The sequence below is a fragment of the Heteronotia binoei genome, chromosome 20 (assembly GCF_032191835.1).
Source record: "Heteronotia binoei isolate CCM8104 ecotype False Entrance Well chromosome 20, APGP_CSIRO_Hbin_v1, whole genome shotgun sequence".
Lineage (NCBI taxonomy): Eukaryota > Metazoa > Chordata > Lepidosauria > Squamata > Gekkonidae > Heteronotia > Heteronotia binoei.
Genome location: NC_083242.1, coordinates 14,295,749 through 14,311,932, shown reverse-complemented (window position 1 = coordinate 14,311,932; position 16,184 = coordinate 14,295,749). Strand labels below are relative to the sequence as shown.

The window sequence follows — 16,184 nt, the reverse complement described above, 5'->3', positions numbered from 1 at the left end:
CCAGTTGATGGGGTGGTGGGGGCTTCAAGAGCCACAGAATATGTGTGAAAGAGCCACATGTGGCTCCTGAGCCACAGTTTGGCCACCCCTGGTCTAGCTGCTGCTTGAAGACCGCCAGTGAGGTTGGAGCTCATCACCTCCCTTGGTAGCTGATTCCACTGCTGAAAAACTCCTACGGTAAAAGAGTTCTTCCTAAGATCCAGCTGGTACCTTCCTGCCCTTCATTTCAGCCCATTCTTGTGAGTCCTCTCCTCTGCTGCCAACAAGAACAGCTCCCTGCCCTCCTCCTTTAAATGACAGCCCTTCAAGAGACCGACCATGCCCCCTCCTCAGTCCTCTTCGCCAGACTGAACATTCCCAAATCCTTCAGCTTTTCCTCATTGGACTTGGTCTCCCCTCCAGGCCCCCTGACCATCCTCTGTGCTCTCCTTTGCACCTGCTCCCTTCTGTCCTCATCCTTTCTGAAGCGAGGCCTTCAGAACTGCCCACTATACTTGACTCAAGCACTGCTAGAAGAAGAAGAAGAAGAAAACCGTAGATTTACACCCAGCCCTTCTCTCTGAATCAGAGTCTCAGAGCGGCTTACAATCTCCTTTACCTTCCTCCGCCACAACGGACACCCTGTGAGGCTGAGAGAGCTCTCCCAGAAGCTGCCCTTTCAAGGATAGCTATGGCTGACTCAAGCCCATTCCAGCAGCTGCAACTGGAGGAGTGGGGAATCAATCCCAGTTCTCCCAGATAAGAGTCCACGCACTTAACCACTACACCAAACCGGAGGGGGGCTGGGGCCTGACCTGGCTCCCTGATCTACCAAACAGTGGTCATGTTCTGGCCTAGTCTAAAGCGCCTTCCTACCCTTTGCTTCTGCTCCTTCAGGTGTATAGCAGCAGGGACTCGCGGCTCGCCGTGGACCGGATCTCCCTGGCGGTCAACAAGGGCGAGTGCTTCGGCCTCCTGGGCTTCAACGGGGCAGGAAAAACCACGACCTTTAAGATGCTGACGGGGGACGAGAGCATCACTTCGGGAGACGCTTATGTAGACGGCCACAGCATTTTGGCCAATATCAAAAAGGTAACCAATGGGGGAGGGGGGTACGTAGGTGAATATTCTGCCTGCTCATCAGAATCCTGCCATGGCTCTGCATGGTCCTTTTGGTGCTCTAGGACAGGGGTGTCAAACTCATTCATTTTGAGGGCCAGATCTGACATAAACGAGACCTGGCTGGGCCGGGCTGTGTTGGGCCAGGCCATGTGTGTACCTATTTAAGATTAGGTAGCAGAGATATAAACTTTATAAAGGACACAGACAAACTCGACTAAAGATTTAAAAAAAAAAAACTTTAAAAACATGTGTAAAACATTTGCGCTCATTGGTCTTAAAGGTGCTTTCTTTGTATTTCTCCCACAGTATCCAGGGAACTGGGCAAAGGAAGCTCAGGCTCTTTCCTTCCCCAGGGGGACCAGAGGGGGGAGGAGCTTCAACTAATGGCAAAAATCAAGGTTTTGCTTTGTCACTCCAGTGTGATTGAGGGAGCCTGGCAAAGCAAGCTGTTATGCAGAAGGAAGCAAGAGAGAGGGAGAAGGAAGCAAATGACAGCCAGTTGCTCGGGAGCCTTAGGAGCTCTCTGGGGGCCGGATCCAGCCCCTAGGCCACAAGTTTGACACCCCTGCTCTAACGTTGGGTAGCCGTGTTTGTCTGTCTGTAGCAGTAGAAAAGAGCAAGAGTCCGGCAACATCTTCAAGACTAACAACAGCAGAAGAAGTGAGCAGTGACTCATGAAAGCTCTTCCCCTGCCCCAAGGTGCTCCTGGACTCTAGCTCTTTTCTAGCGCTTCCCAAGCCCTGCCCTTTGTGCCCATACCTCCAGAGGGCAGACAGTTGGCAACTGCTGTTTTCTCCTTTGTGGAAAGTGACATGTCACCGTATCAGGGCTTTTTTTTTAAGCCGGAATGCACAGGAATGCAGTTCCAGATGGCTTGGCAAAAGGGTGTGGCCTAATTTGCAAATGAGTTCCTGCTGGGCGGTTTCTACAGAAAAGCCCTGTGTGGAACAATTGTGAGCTCAGGGGTGTGGCCTAATATGCAAATGAGTTCCTGCAGGGGTTTCCCTACAAAAATAGCCCTGCACATAGCCCCCAGTGAGGCATGTAATAGTTCACCAGGGATATTTAATTTTGGAAAACAGCCCCTTCTCGCTAAGTGCCTGTGAAGTTTGGAACTCCTGGAAGACATCTGTCCCAATCCAGGGACACCAGCCAGGAAAAATACGTGTGCTTAGTCTCCATTGGAACAAGATATAGGCTGTGGCTTAGCTTTAGTCCTCTTCCAACCCCTGACATCTTAAGTTAAAGGACCTGGCTTGGGAAAGACCTTGCTCGGCTTGAGTTCCCAGAGAGCCAATCAGAAGAGACAATACTGAGCTGGATGGACCAATGGGCTGACTTGGTATAAATCAGCTGCACCTGTCCAAAAGTGCCTGACATAGCTGAGCGTGGGGAAGTAAAGCTAGGCATGAGAGGAGTTCAGTTCCTTTACTACCATGGATTGCATTTTTGGGTGAAAATTAAAAATGGCTGCCACCTTACCCAACTAGAAGAGGTTTCAGTCAGCAGGGCAATGGCTGACATTGTTTCCCTGCTTTTTCTTTGGGGTCAGGTCCAGCAGCGGATTGGCTACTGCCCTCAGTTCGATGCTCTTTTGGATCACATGACCGGGAGGGAGACCCTGAGCATGTATGCCCGGCTGCGGGGCAATTCCCGAGCGCTACATCGGCAGCTGCGTGGAGAACATGCTCCGAGGCCTGCTGTTGGAACCGCACGCGGACAAGCTCGTCCGGACATACAGGTGAGGTGGGAATGGCGCCACCCCTTTCCAACTGCGATGTCAGAAGTACCAGAACTATAAGCCCAGACCGGATCAGCAGCTGCTACGTGATTGTAAGCAAGCCTCAGATTCAGTGGGAGCTCACAGGAGCGCAGCGCCTGAACCTTTCTGAGAGTTCCTCCTCCTCCTTCTGAGAGTTCCACCTCCTTGTCCATTGAATAGTAGGTGCAGCTGCATAACAATCGCTGGATGAGCTCCACCTATTTTTCTACAAACTGACCCCTGATTGTAAGACCTTGGATGTGGGCAGCCTGGCTTTCCCCCCTAGACTTCCTCAAATTGCCACACATCCAAATTGCCACACATCCTGCATCATAGGTAGCTGAAGTGCGTCGACGAAGGCTGAAACAAAAACAATAGAGTGAAGCTGAACACGCAGCGCTATTATAAAAATATACAGTGTATTTTAATTATGCATAAGGATGGTTAAAATCAAACAAAAACCCACTTATCTCTAGTTCTGTATATAAGTACCTTAATCAGTGTCGGGACGAATGGCAAAATATATGCATACGGGTTAAAAAGGTACACAATATCAACCTAGCACATTTTGGCTACGAAGTCTTCTTCAGTGGTTAAATACAGGCTGAGCATGCCATAAGATAAATTCCAGTGTTTTCAAAACTAATCATACACAGAATGGATCTAAAAAACAATTATCAAATGTATTATTGTCCTCACACAGAGATGTTCTCCCACAGAGTAACTGGAAATAAACAAGCCTTTTTTTTCTTTAAGCTGGAACGCCCAGGAATGCTGTTCTGGCTGGCTTGGCATTTGGGGTGTGTGGCCTAATATGCAAATGAGTTCCTGCTGGAAGAATAAATATTCTTAAGATACAACATGGACCTCTCATCCAAATATGTTGCATTTCTTGTGCCGGTGGATCTTTATAGGGCCCAGTCTGCAATAGTTAGAATCCAAACAGAGTGCTCAGCATAAGAGAAACCAGCACTTGTGGTCATTTCAATTGGCCTTGGGCATGAGAGCATCCCAGCTGCTTGTGCTTTTGTGTCTGCCACTGTGCTGTCCTTCACAGTATGCAAAATCCATCACCTGCAGCTGTGGCTCAGCGGAAGAGTCTTTGCTTTGCATGCAGAAGGTCCCCAGTTCAATCCCCGGCCTCTCCTGTTAAACAGACCGGGCAGTAGGTGATGGGAAAGACCTGTGCCTGAGAAGGGACCGCCAACCCCAGAAGCTTGCTGCCAGTGTGAGTAGACAATACTGGCCTTGATGGGACAGTGGTCTGATTCAGGATGAGGCAGCTTCATGGGTGTATTCATGTCACCTGCATAGCGAGGCCCACATTTGGTCTCGCCGTTCCCCTGGATCAGAGCCAGGAAACTGGACCACGCTGGTTTTCACGCAGTTCTCTGTCTTGCCAGAATTCAGATACCTACCCCCCCACCCCCCCGGTACTTTTGTGACATCCAACAAATTCTGTTCCTTTGCTGCTGAAAGCCCTTTGGAACACATAATGTTTTGTTGTTTTGAAGAAAACCCAAACAAACAATATCCATGTTTACTAATGGGAAATAGTGCTGCTACTTATATGACAGTTAACATTTGTAAAGCGCTTTGGACACACAAAGTGCTTAATGTATATTATCTGTTCCTTCGCTGCTGAAAGTCCTTTGGAAAAAACTCTTAGTGTTTTGTCCTATCAAAGAAAACTCAACCAAACAATGAACAGAGAATAAACAGAATCAGCAAGCTGGCGTTTCAGAACCCATTATCGCTAGGGAGGTTGTGGGTCATGACTGTTTGCCCCCATACCAGAAGGGCTTATGGTGCTTGCTGAAACGATGGTCGTTGATTTCATAACAAGACGATTGAAATCCACCAGCTTCTTCCCCTTCTCGTCGCATGGTAAGGTTTTCACGGCTGCCTTTCTCCCTCCTTAGTGGTGGCAATAAGCGGAAACTGAGTGCCGGGATCGCCCTGATCGGCGGCCCCCCCTGTCATCTTCCTGGACGAGCCCTCGACGGGCATGGACCCCGTGGCCAGGCGCCTGCTTTGGGATGCGGTCACCAGGACGCGGGAGTGCGGGAAATCCATCATCATCACTTCCCACAGGTGGGCACCTCTTTCCCGTCCATGGGCTAGCGAGGGCAATAGAAAGGGGGGGGGACGATGAGGCCACTGAGCCTCTCGGAAGTTGCCTGCAATTCAGAGCAGGTGGCCGGTAGAAGGAGCCGCAATAATGCTGCTAGGTTAGCCCAACACTTCCTGGGATCGCCAATGCCCTGGCTAACAAATGACACCATGCCACCTACACAATAGCTAGATTCAAGTTCAGTAACATGATATAGACCAGGGGTGGCCAACAGTAGCTCTCCAGATGTTTTTTGCCTACAACTCCCATCAGCCCCAGCCAGCATGGCCAATGGCTGGGGCTGATGGGAGCTGTAGGCAAAAAACATCTGGAGAGCTACCATTGGCTACCCCTGATATAGATCAAGAAGATTTTTTTTTGGGGGGGGGGGGGGAGTAAGCTTTTGAGAATAAAAGCTTCGTTTGTCAGATATGTTGGAACAGAGATTTCTGAGTCCTTGTAAGAACATAAGAGAAGCCATGCTGGATCAAGCCAATGGCCCATCCAGTCCAACACTCTGTGTCACACAGGGGCCAAAAAACCCAAGTGCCATCAGGAGGTCCACCAGTGGGGCCAGGATACTAGAAGCCCTCCTACTGTATATTATCTGTTCCTTGGCTGCTGAAAGTCTTTTGGAGAAAACAGTGTTTTGTCCTATCAAAAAAAAAAATCAAAGAAAACCCAACCAAACAATATTAATATTTACAACTGGAAAATAGTGCTGCTACTTATATGACAGTTAGCATTTGTAAAGCACAGGGGTGGCCAAACTTGCTTAACGTAAGAGCCACATAGAATAAACTTTAGAGGGAGGGAAAGAAGGAAGGAAATAGATTGAGGGGAAGAGAAAGGTGGAAAGAAAGAAATTTTAACTTTAAAATACATTTTCCAAGCAGCCAGCTAGCTTGGCTTGGAGAAGTGATTTAAAGAGACAACTGCCTTCTCCAAGCCGGCCAATGGGGTGGTGGGGGCTTCAAGAGCCACACAAGATGTGTGAAAGAGCCACATGTGGATCCCAAGCCACAGTTTGGCCACCCTGGTGTAGTGCTTTGGACACATGAAGGGCCAGCCCTAGACTATCTGCCACCCTAGGCAAGGCTAACTTCTGGCACGCACACACCCCCCCCCCGCACTGATAACGTCACCGAGTCACATGGGGGGGTGCCCAATTCAGGGCCCCCAGATGGTGGGCGCCCTAGGCAGTCTCCTAGTTTGCCTAGTGGCAGGTCTGGCCCTGCTTCCTCGTTAATCGTTACAACAGCCCAGTAAGGCTGCGGTCTGCCTCTGTTCCTGTTCTGTGACCTTCCTCTTGGGTCTCCCCTGCAGCATGGAGGAGTGTGAGGCCTTGTGCACCCGACTGGCCATCATGGTGAACGGGCAGTTCAAATGCCTGGGCAGCCCCCAGCACCTGAAGAGCAAGTTCGGGAGCGGCTACACCCTGCTGGCCAAAACCCAAAGCGACGAGGAGGAGAACCTGCAGGCCTTCAAGACGTTTGTGGAGAAAACTTTCCCAGGTAGGTTGGCACCTGTGACACCAAAAAGCCCAAGTTGGGCGCCTTTCCCCGCCCCCCTTCACTGAGAGGGGGAATCTTTCGATAAACGGCCTTTCTTCGTTCATGTCCACTTTTAGTACCTCAGGTGTGCAGACAGCTGGGAACCATTCAAAGAGCCAGTGTGGTGTAGTGATTAAGAGTGACAGACTCTTACCTGGAGAACCGGGTTTGATTCCCCACTCCTCCTCCACACGAAGCCAGCTGGGTGACCTTGGGCCAGTCCCAGTTCTCTCGGAACTCTCTCATCCCCACGTACCTCACAAGATGACCAATGCGGGGAGAGGAAGGGAAAGGCTGTTGCAAGGCTCTTTGAGACTCCATTGAGGGTAGAGAAAAGCAGAATATAAAAACCTTTTTTGGTGTAGTGTAGAGAGCCAGTTTGGTGTAGTGGTCTCTGATTCAGAGAGAAGGGTGGGGTATAAATCTGCAATCGTCGTCTCCTCCTCAAAAAGCTCATCTGAGAAGATTCCATTCTGGTCAGTCATTCCAGTCAGGAACAGTGACTGTGTTTGTTTTGTAAACATTTGAGTTTAGCAAAGAAATCTCACGGGGAGGAGCTTTTCCTCATGGCCTGGCTGACACTTGGTTTCCCTCTGCTTTTCTATATTTGTATTTGGCCACTTCATTCATCAGACGGTTGGTGTGCGCCACACGAACAACGCCATCTTGAGCGGAGCTGACGCCCTTTAAATCCACTGAAATCAATGGGCTTAGAAAAGTGTGACTGCTTAGAACGGCAGTGTTAATCTGTTAATCTCTGAGTGGCCGCAGTAGCCAAAATTCAGAGCAAAGAGATCAACAGAGAGCCAATATAAGAAAGCCCATCGGCAACTTAACATTACTTATCATTGACTTCCTAATTAACAATCTGGACAGTTTCCACCACCCAAACACCATTGGTTGCTAGTCTGTGATTGGGAAATGGCATAGATGAGGTCTTGCAATAAGCAATAAATATACAAAGACTTCAAGCACCCCCTCCCTATTTTTTAAAAGGTTTTATTTTTTTTAAAAAAGGAATAAGGGTACAGGAAAAAAAGAAGGAAAAGGGTATAAAGATTTAGAAACAAAAGATTTTAAATACACATTACAAGGACAATCAAAAATATTAATAAAACATATGATATTTAAAATACGTATTTCAAGGATAAAACGTGTTCATGATATTAAAGATATTTTCTCTCTCCCAATCTTAGTAAGACTTTAATTATTGCAGCTACATCAATAAATATTTAATGGATTGTATCAGCAAGTTAACTTGGAATCGAAAATTATTTTCAGACGTTAAATATTAGATGTTTAGTCTTACCACAACTATGTCTTATTTCTTAAATGATTTCAAAATATTAACATATCCTGTACACTATGATTGCTGTAATTAAACTATAATCAGGGAAAACAAGCAATATATTTAAAAGGTATTTCAAAGAAGTAGAATAAACTAAATGTGTATTAAAAACTGATTACATATAAGGTGCTATATCGTGAGATATAATTATTAGGTGCTGCCTAATATGCAAAGGAGTTCCTGCTACAAAAAAAGCACTGATAATTATACTAATTATATTAGCCAATTAGCCAGTATAAATAGCTCTAAACCCCCCTTCCCTCTCTGTGCATAGTTGGCACATGGATTTCTAGCAACATCATCACCTTTAAAAAAGAACAAAGGTTACAGGGGAAAAAATTTCCTTTCTGTAAAGCATCTTTGAGCTGCCCTTTAGTCCCATCAGAATTTTTGTCTGCCGTTCACTTTCTCACACTGGTTATTCTTGCATGCCACCCATCCCTCCAGCAGACTTAAATATTTTATTTCCTATTTTAAACAGCTATTTGGTTCTGCGCTGAGCCATCTTTGGTGATGGGGCTGAAGATCACATGCCCCCATCTCTGCCAGTGCATCAATTAAAAAAAAATATATTAAAACCTTGTGCTTCTTTACTTTGGTGAAGTGTAGTGGTTTAGTCAGTTTGGTGTTGTGGTTAAGTGTGCGGACTCTTATCTGGGAGAACTGGGTTTGATTCCCCACTCTTCCACTTGCACCTCCTGGAATGGCCTTGGGTAAGCTACAGCTCTTGCAGGAGTTGTCCTTGAAAGGGCAGCTGCTGTGAGAGCCCTCTCAGCCCCACCCACCTCACAGGGTGTTTGTTGAGGGGGGAGAAGATATAGGAGATTGTAAGCCGCTCTGAGTCTCTGATTCAGGGAGAAGGGCAGGGTATAAATCTGCAGTCTTCTTCTTCTTCTCCTTGCTGCCAGCCAGCTTTGCAAATGATTTTTTTAAATTGTCTTCTAGGGAGCATCCTGAAGCATGAACATCAGAGCATGGTCCATTATCACCTGACGAATAAGAACCTCACTTGGGCACAGGTAAGGGGCTCGGCAGCTGGAAGGTGGACTGGAACAGTGGGGGTCATTTCACAGAAAAAGAGGTGCTGGAGCTCATTAGCACAATTCATTTGCATCACTCACTTGCATTTGCCACACACCCCTGACATCACCAGAAGGCTGTACTCAACTTAGCATCTACGTTAAAATGCTTTTGGAGTTAGAATTGCCATCATAAAACCTTTCACATCCTTATTTCTATCTGTTTGTTCATATTTGTATAAGATGAAAAAACAAAAATCTTCACAGTCATGATTCTTTTGCATAAAATGGCTGACCATAGGAGCTCCTGTGTTCCAGAATACGTACTCTAAGGGCTCGAGAAGTGCTGCCAACATGCCGTAGGCCTGGGAAGATTTTTGTTTTTTCACCTTATACAAATATGAACAAACAGATAGAAATGAAGACGTGCACAAGATTCTGCTGCAAAAAGAGGCATACTGGATACACCAGTTGAATTGCATTTCTCCATATGGACTGAATATGACCAATGATTTGACACGTTTTTTATGAATGGTCTTCTTTATAACATTATGAGTGCTGTGCATAATTTGCCTATGTGATAACATAATTTTGTATAAATTATGGGATTTGACATTCTTTGTACGGAATATTTTGTATGTTGTATCTGCTGTGATATAGTTTGTGGTGTTTGTGTCTTTTAGCATGTTGCATTAGAAATATGTTACTTTACCTTTAAGAGGTTTGTGTAATGGTAGCTGTAAATGAGATGTTTGCCTTTTTAAACACGTTAGTTGCACCATTAGGGTGCACAAGAAGCCACATACTGAGCTGTAGCCGAGGTGAAATTGATGCTGGATACGCTCTGCGTCCCTCTTTTTTGAAAATTGTGTAAAAAATCCATATAATTGAATTAATATGTAAGTATGATATACGTTTTCACTGGAAGAGGGTTGATGGTGTCTGAATGTCCTTCTAATATTGTTGTATAATATTTTCTTTTGTTAGCGGTCCCAAGTCTGATGAAGACTGGAAAGAAACAAGTACTTAATCGATTGGCTTGTCACCACACTACATGTTTTGGACATTTGGACTGATTTCTATATACTTCTTAGTAAATTGGTCACTAGCTTGCATTTTTTGTTGTGTTATCCATGATAGTGACCTTCCTCAGATTGTACTCTAAATCTTAGAGTTCAGCAGAATTCTCACAGGGGCTTTGAACAAGGGAGAAGTATTTGGAGGCGGGGGGTGGAGAGAGAAGGAAGGAAGAAAGGAAGGAAGGAAGGAAGGAAGGAAGGAAGGAAGGAAGGAAGGAAGGAAGGAAGGAAGGAAGGAAGGAAGGAAGGAAGGAAGGAAGGAAGGAAGGAAGGAAGGAAGGACACAATTAAATTTAGAGGTTCTGGAGCTCCACTTCTGTGAGCTCCTGCCCAAAATGAGGCCTGGTGGTGAGCGAGCTAGACCTGTGACTGCACAGTTCTCACTGGTGCATTCTTTGTATTTCCCTCATGGTCCCACCCAGACCTGGGCAGAACATGATAGGGGAGTGGATTGTTCCACCCCAGCCAGGGAGGGAATGCCTCTTGAACACATGAATGCTTATTAAATTGGAATTGTAAACTTAGACCTGCAGCAGCGTTTTAGGCTGGTTTCCAAATCCTTTAACAGGAGACGGCGGGGATCAGGCCTTCGCAGTGTTCCCTCTAAGCTGAGTTAGTGTGAGCTAGCTCACAGCTTTTTAGCCTTCGGCTCACACAGTTTTGTCTTAGCTCAGGAAGGGTGGCTCCCGAGCACACTCGTTGAGGCAGTAGCCAAATTGCACACTTCAACGCTAGTAACCTATGAAGTAGAATTTTTGCTCCCGTGACTCCACAGCTTACAGCGAACATTGGACCCTGGGATCTTCTGCATGCCAAGCAGATGTTCTGCCACTGAGCCATGCCCCCCTCCCCACATGGGGAATACCTATTTTTAGGAGGGAGGGAATACTAAAGGTGTTCCCTGCCACCTCGTTTTATGATAACATGTATGAAAAACCAGCACATTTTAGCCTCTTTACTCTAGTTCAAGGGTGGCCAAACTTGCTTAACATAGAATAAACTTCAGGTGTCCGAGAGCCGCAAGACATGAACATCAGATGTTTGAAAGCAGGAAGGAAGGAAGGAAGAAGGGAAGGAAGGAGGGAAGGAAGAAAGGGAGGGAGAGAGGAAGGGAGAGAGGAAGGAAGGAAAGAAGGGAGGAAGGAAGGAAGGAAAGAAGGAGGGAAGGAAGAAAGGGAGGGAGAGAGGAAGGAAGGAAGGAAGGAAGGAAGGAAGGAAGGAAGGAAGGAAGGAAGGAAGGAAGGAAGGAAGGAAGGAAGGAAGGAAGGAAGGAAGGAAGGAAGGAAGGAAGATGGGAAGGAGGGGAGAGGTGGGAAGGAGAGGAAACAACTTCAAAAACATTCTCCAGTTTGGTGTGTGAAGTGCGCAGATTCTTATCTGGGAGACCCGGGTTTGATTCCCCACTCCTCCACATGCAGCCAGCTGGGTGACCTTGGGCCAGTCCCAGTTCTCCCAGGGAAGGGAAAGGAGATTGTGAGCTGCTTCGAGACTCTGAGTGAAGGGGGGAGGTATAAATCCAATTTCTTCTTCACACATAGTGCCAGAATCCCAAAAGTGCTTTAAAAAGTTGGAGACCTCTGGTCCAGTTGATTAACTGATTTTTGATTGAGTCGCAGCTGGTAACTGTGGCTTACGATGTTCTCAACCTGCTCTGTGTATGCTGATTGCTTCAAGGAAGGAATGATGATGATTATGATGATATTGGATTTATATCCCACCCTCCACTTCGAATCTCAGAGTCTTAGAGCGGCTCACAATCGCCTATATCTTCTCCCCCCACAACAGACACCCTGTGAGGTGGATGGAGCTGAGAGGACTCTCACAGCAGCTGTCCTTTCAAGGACAACCTCTGCCAGAGCTATGGAATTAATGGAAGCAGAGAAGAGGGGAAAGGCCTGGAATATTTAGTTAGTGGTTTCTTAATCTGGGGGGGAACAAAAATTCCTCACAGGGGAAAAAAACATCTTTCCAGTTTGCTGTAGTGGTTACGTGTGCAGACTCTTATCTAGGAGAACGGGGTTTGATTCCCCACTTCTTCACTTGCAGCTGCTGGAATGGCCTTGGGTCAGCCATAGCTGTGGCAGAGCTGTCCTTGAAAGGGCAGCTTCTGGGAGAGCTCTCTCAACTCCACCTACCTCACAGGGTGTCTGTTGTGGGGGAGGAAGGTAAAGGAGATTGTGAGCTACTCTGTGGCATGGCGCAGACTGGTAAAGCTGCAGTACTGCGGTCCTAAGCTCTGCTCACGACCTGAGTTTGATCCCGGTGAAAGCTGGATTTTCAGGTAGCCAGCTCGAGGTTGACTCAGTCTTCCATCCTTCCGAGGTTGGTAAAATGAGGACCCAGCTTGCTGGGGGGAAAGCGTAGATGACTGGGGAAGGCAATGGCAAACCACCCTGTTAAAAGTTTGCGGTGAAAACATTGTGATGTGACATCACCCCAGAGTCGGAAACGACTGGTGCTTACACTGGGGACTACCTTTACCTTTTAAGCTGCTCTGAGATTCAGAATGAAGAGCAGGGTAAAAATCCAATTTCTTGTTCTTCTTGTCCTCCTCCTCCACCAACACCACCACCACTGGCAGCTTCTAACCCGGGTTTCTCTTTTGTGCTTGTGGCATCCCTCCCAGGTGTTCGGGGCACTGGAGAAAGCCAAAGAGAAGTACCACGTGGAAGACTATTCTGTCAGCCAAATCTCCTTGGAGCAGGTCTTCATGAGCTTCACCCGTTTCCAACACTACACAGAAGACCGAGGGAAATGAGGCCGGGCTGGGGAGGGGGCGTGAGACCTCCACCTGCTCCGTGGGACTCGACCTGCTGCCTATATATATAGTATACATAGAGACAGTAATTTATATTATCCACCATGTCTTCAACAATGCCGAAAAAGGACGGCTGGCAGGGGCTGGGCGGGTGGGGGCCCCCCTGCTGGCCACGGTTCCAGGATCAAGAAGGAAGAGCATGCGTGGGGGGCGAATGTGTTTTGCGTGCTAGGGTGTGTGCCCGCATGTGAGAAGCGCGGGAGGCGACAGTGAAGCGACCGCCTTCCGAGGCAACCTGTGAATCCCACTCGCTGTCACATCACTTCGAAGCCAACAGAGACAACGGGATTCCTCCACCGTACAAAAAAAATGAACTCTCGATTCTCTGGTGTCTCGGTACTCAGCATGTTGCCCGCTAGGGTACCGGTTTATCCGTCCCTCCAGAATTCCTACTGGATCAGTGCCGATATCATTGACTTCTGCATGCCTCTCTTTGGGGGTACTGGCAACGCACACACTCCGGCTGTGTCTGTAACTGGAAGAAAACGTCCGTGTCCAAGTATCCGCCCGTCCGAGCCTCATCTTTCCACCCGTCACCTCGTCCCAGGCTGTGAAAGCCAACTGGGTTTCCCGCTCCGAATCTGGATCAGATCTAAGGCATTTGTTTTTAAGAGATTTGGGTGGGTGGGGTGTGTGATGCATTATTACTTTTCAGAAAACAATGAGGCTCAGCTCCGCACTGATGCTATCCTCATAGGAATTCCAGCAGGCGCCTCTCCCGGGGAGGGTCACCTGTATCCGGTCCTGCCCCATTTGCCGTCCCCGTTCTCTGGTCTGCTCACATGCGCACAAGCTCAACAGCCATTCCAAAGGTGGGTTTTTGCCGCGGTTTAAAGAGGCGTCGTTTGGGAGCTAACCGAAAGCGTTCGCTGGGAATTCTGCACAGGCTATTCCTAGCTGGTGAAGATGCCGCTCGGGCAGGCTTTGCTCATTCCGTCCGCCGCTTCTGCTCGGCTTATGTCGTGAGTGGCTAAGCGAGATGAGATTTCTGAATCCTATTAACCAATCACAGCTTAAATGTCGGAAAGCCTTCTGGCGTTAGGTGGACCCTTTGTGCAACAGGCAGTCGCTGTTTCAAAAGGGAACAATTAGTGCTCCTTCCCTTCTTTCCCCCCCATCATGTCAGGAAGAAAGTTGCAGATTGCACCAAGTTCATGCAAACCCCAGGCTTGAACCTTGCAGATGATGCCCTGTCAAAGTGCCGTCGCCTTAGCAACAGAGCAGGAAACGGCCCCTGTGCCTCGGAGTGACTCTCTCTCTTTAACAGGGAAATCTTACCACGAGGTGAGCAATCCAGGTTGTTCATCCAGGTGCGTGCATCCTTTCCCCTCTCAGCGCAGCTGTAGGGTGGTGTGGAGGTACAACCTGTTGGGGAGGGGGAGATCTTGGGTTCCCCTCCCCCCATGGTGGTTCTGTTTTGCCACACCGGGGTGCATTTTAAAAGCATAAGCAATCATGTTGCGTTTTCCTGGCTAAGGTGGCATCTTCTCTGCCAAATCATTGCACACGTGCTCAGAGACGGTGTTTCCTTTACAGAAAAAAAAAGAAGAAGCGTGGGAAGGGAAGGGGTCTAAGCCAGTTTTTGTCCTGTATCCAAAAAGGGAAATAATCTTCTGTAGGGGCAAATGGCTCTAGGCTTAGGTCAACACGGTTTCTCCTCCAGCAGGAAATCCACATGGCATTTGTCAAACTTGAACGGGACTTGTTTATTAGGCTCTGCACTGAGCCCTGTGAATGCTGCTAGCTAGATCACCAAAATGACAACGACAAAAACGAAAGACAAAAAACAAACCCCAAATAAATGAGTTGGGGAATACAGCAGCAAAAAAAGGGGGAGAGAAGTAAACCCTCCCGCTCTATCTCCCATTTACAGGCAGCTGTGAGTTCTCATGGCTCCTTGTTAGGATTTGGGCAGGAAATAGGAAGTGCATACTCCCCCCCCCCACTCCAATTTGGTGTTATCAGTGGCACCCTCTTCTCACACGCCTGTGGAAAACCAAGAACTGGCCAGTCCAACGATTCTGATGAATGTTTTCAAGAGTCTGTCATCTCTTTCTCTTCAGAGGGGATCAGCCCCGCTAATGTGGAATTTTATTTCCCGGCCTCAAGGAGCCCCAATTCCTGGAAACCCACCCATTCGCCTGAGAGATGACCCAATAAAGTGAATAAATCGCGTGTTGGGTGGCGTGATACCCCCATGTCTATAGTTACGCTGCCTATGAGTGGAATCTGGCGTCTAAGAAGTCTTGACTTTCATATTTTGTTTCTTGATATATTTTGTAATAAAACAAGTTTAGAGCCCCAAAGGCTGTGCATGAAAGCTTGTGAAGGTTGGGGTGGAATCTTCTGGAATCTCAGAAGACACCTGACTGGCTAAGCGGGCCTTCCAGCACTCAAGGGACAGATTTTTCACTGCTCTGCGTAAAACAGCTGTCCACTTGGCCAGCCGAAGTAGAATGTATTTATTTTATTCAATTTATATCCCGCTGGCATCTCACAAACAGGGTTCTGGGCGGCTTCCAACAGTTCCTACCAGCCCTTGTTTATGCACATTGGCTGCGTGTACTTAAGATGTTAATTTGGGCTTCTCCCAAAACAGTTTGATGCTTTTAGCCCAAGATATTCATGACCTTGCCTTCAGTGTCAGTCTGCCCACCCCAGTTCTTAGTTAAGCAAGTACAGGAGCACATGCGAATTCTGCGGGAAGAATTGTCATTATCCAATCCCTTTGAGTATCAAAAAGGCCTCTTTCAACTCCCTGTTCCTCTCAGACAGCTTTGGGCCTGTCTCTGGTGGATTTAAACCATCCCGCCCGACGGCTGCCTGAGTGGATTACAGAAACGGAGGGAAATACAGTCTCTGATGTTATGGTCACCCGATTAGCTCTCTTTAAACGATTTGCCATCTGAGTTCCGGAAGGAGGAAAAGCGAGAGGAAGGAATCCAGCCATTACCTTCCGCTTCTCATTCCATTTTAGTTTTTGAGTCCCAAAGGCATTGAACAGGGCCGGGCCGTTTCCATGACACACAACAGATGATCCAACGGCTTTGATAACTTCCCAGTGGATACTCTTTTTTTGATTCTCTCTGAGGTAAAAGAGTGTGCCGCTCAAAAAAAGCAGGGTCGTTCATGAAAACCTGAACTTTGCATCATTGCCCTGCAAATAACTATGCATGTTCCAAGAAATGCCCCCCCCACTTGCCCCTTGGTATACCTCAAACCGGCCAAGGCGCATGTGTGTGTGTTGTGCATAGTGTGTCAGCTCTGATCTTCGAGGGAGGGCCCTCCTGAAGCTGTAGTCCATGCCAATGGAGCTAGCTGGCAGAGCTGGTGTCCCCTCCCCATCTCTGGCTTCTATTTACAATACCAGGCCGCCAAAGAGGGAATTCAA

General features: G+C 47.6%; 1 protein-coding gene across 1 annotated transcript in view; it reads left to right on the top strand.

Annotated features, from left to right (window-relative positions):
- Positions 1–15,099, top strand: part of ABCA3 (ATP binding cassette subfamily A member 3) — a 161,453-nt gene extending 146,354 nt beyond the window's left edge. The window contains 8 exon segments of the mRNA XM_060261029.1: positions 877–1,071; positions 2,654–2,749; positions 2,751–2,842; positions 4,786–4,834; positions 4,836–4,957; positions 6,303–6,490; positions 8,823–8,896; positions 12,602–15,099. Of these exon segments, the coding sequence (XP_060117012.1) occupies positions 877–1,071; positions 2,654–2,749; positions 2,751–2,842; positions 4,786–4,834; positions 4,836–4,957; positions 6,303–6,490; positions 8,823–8,896; positions 12,602–12,733 (948 nt within the window). The 3' untranslated portion in view covers positions 12,734–15,099.
- Positions 15,100–16,184: the final 1,085 nt, after the last annotated feature.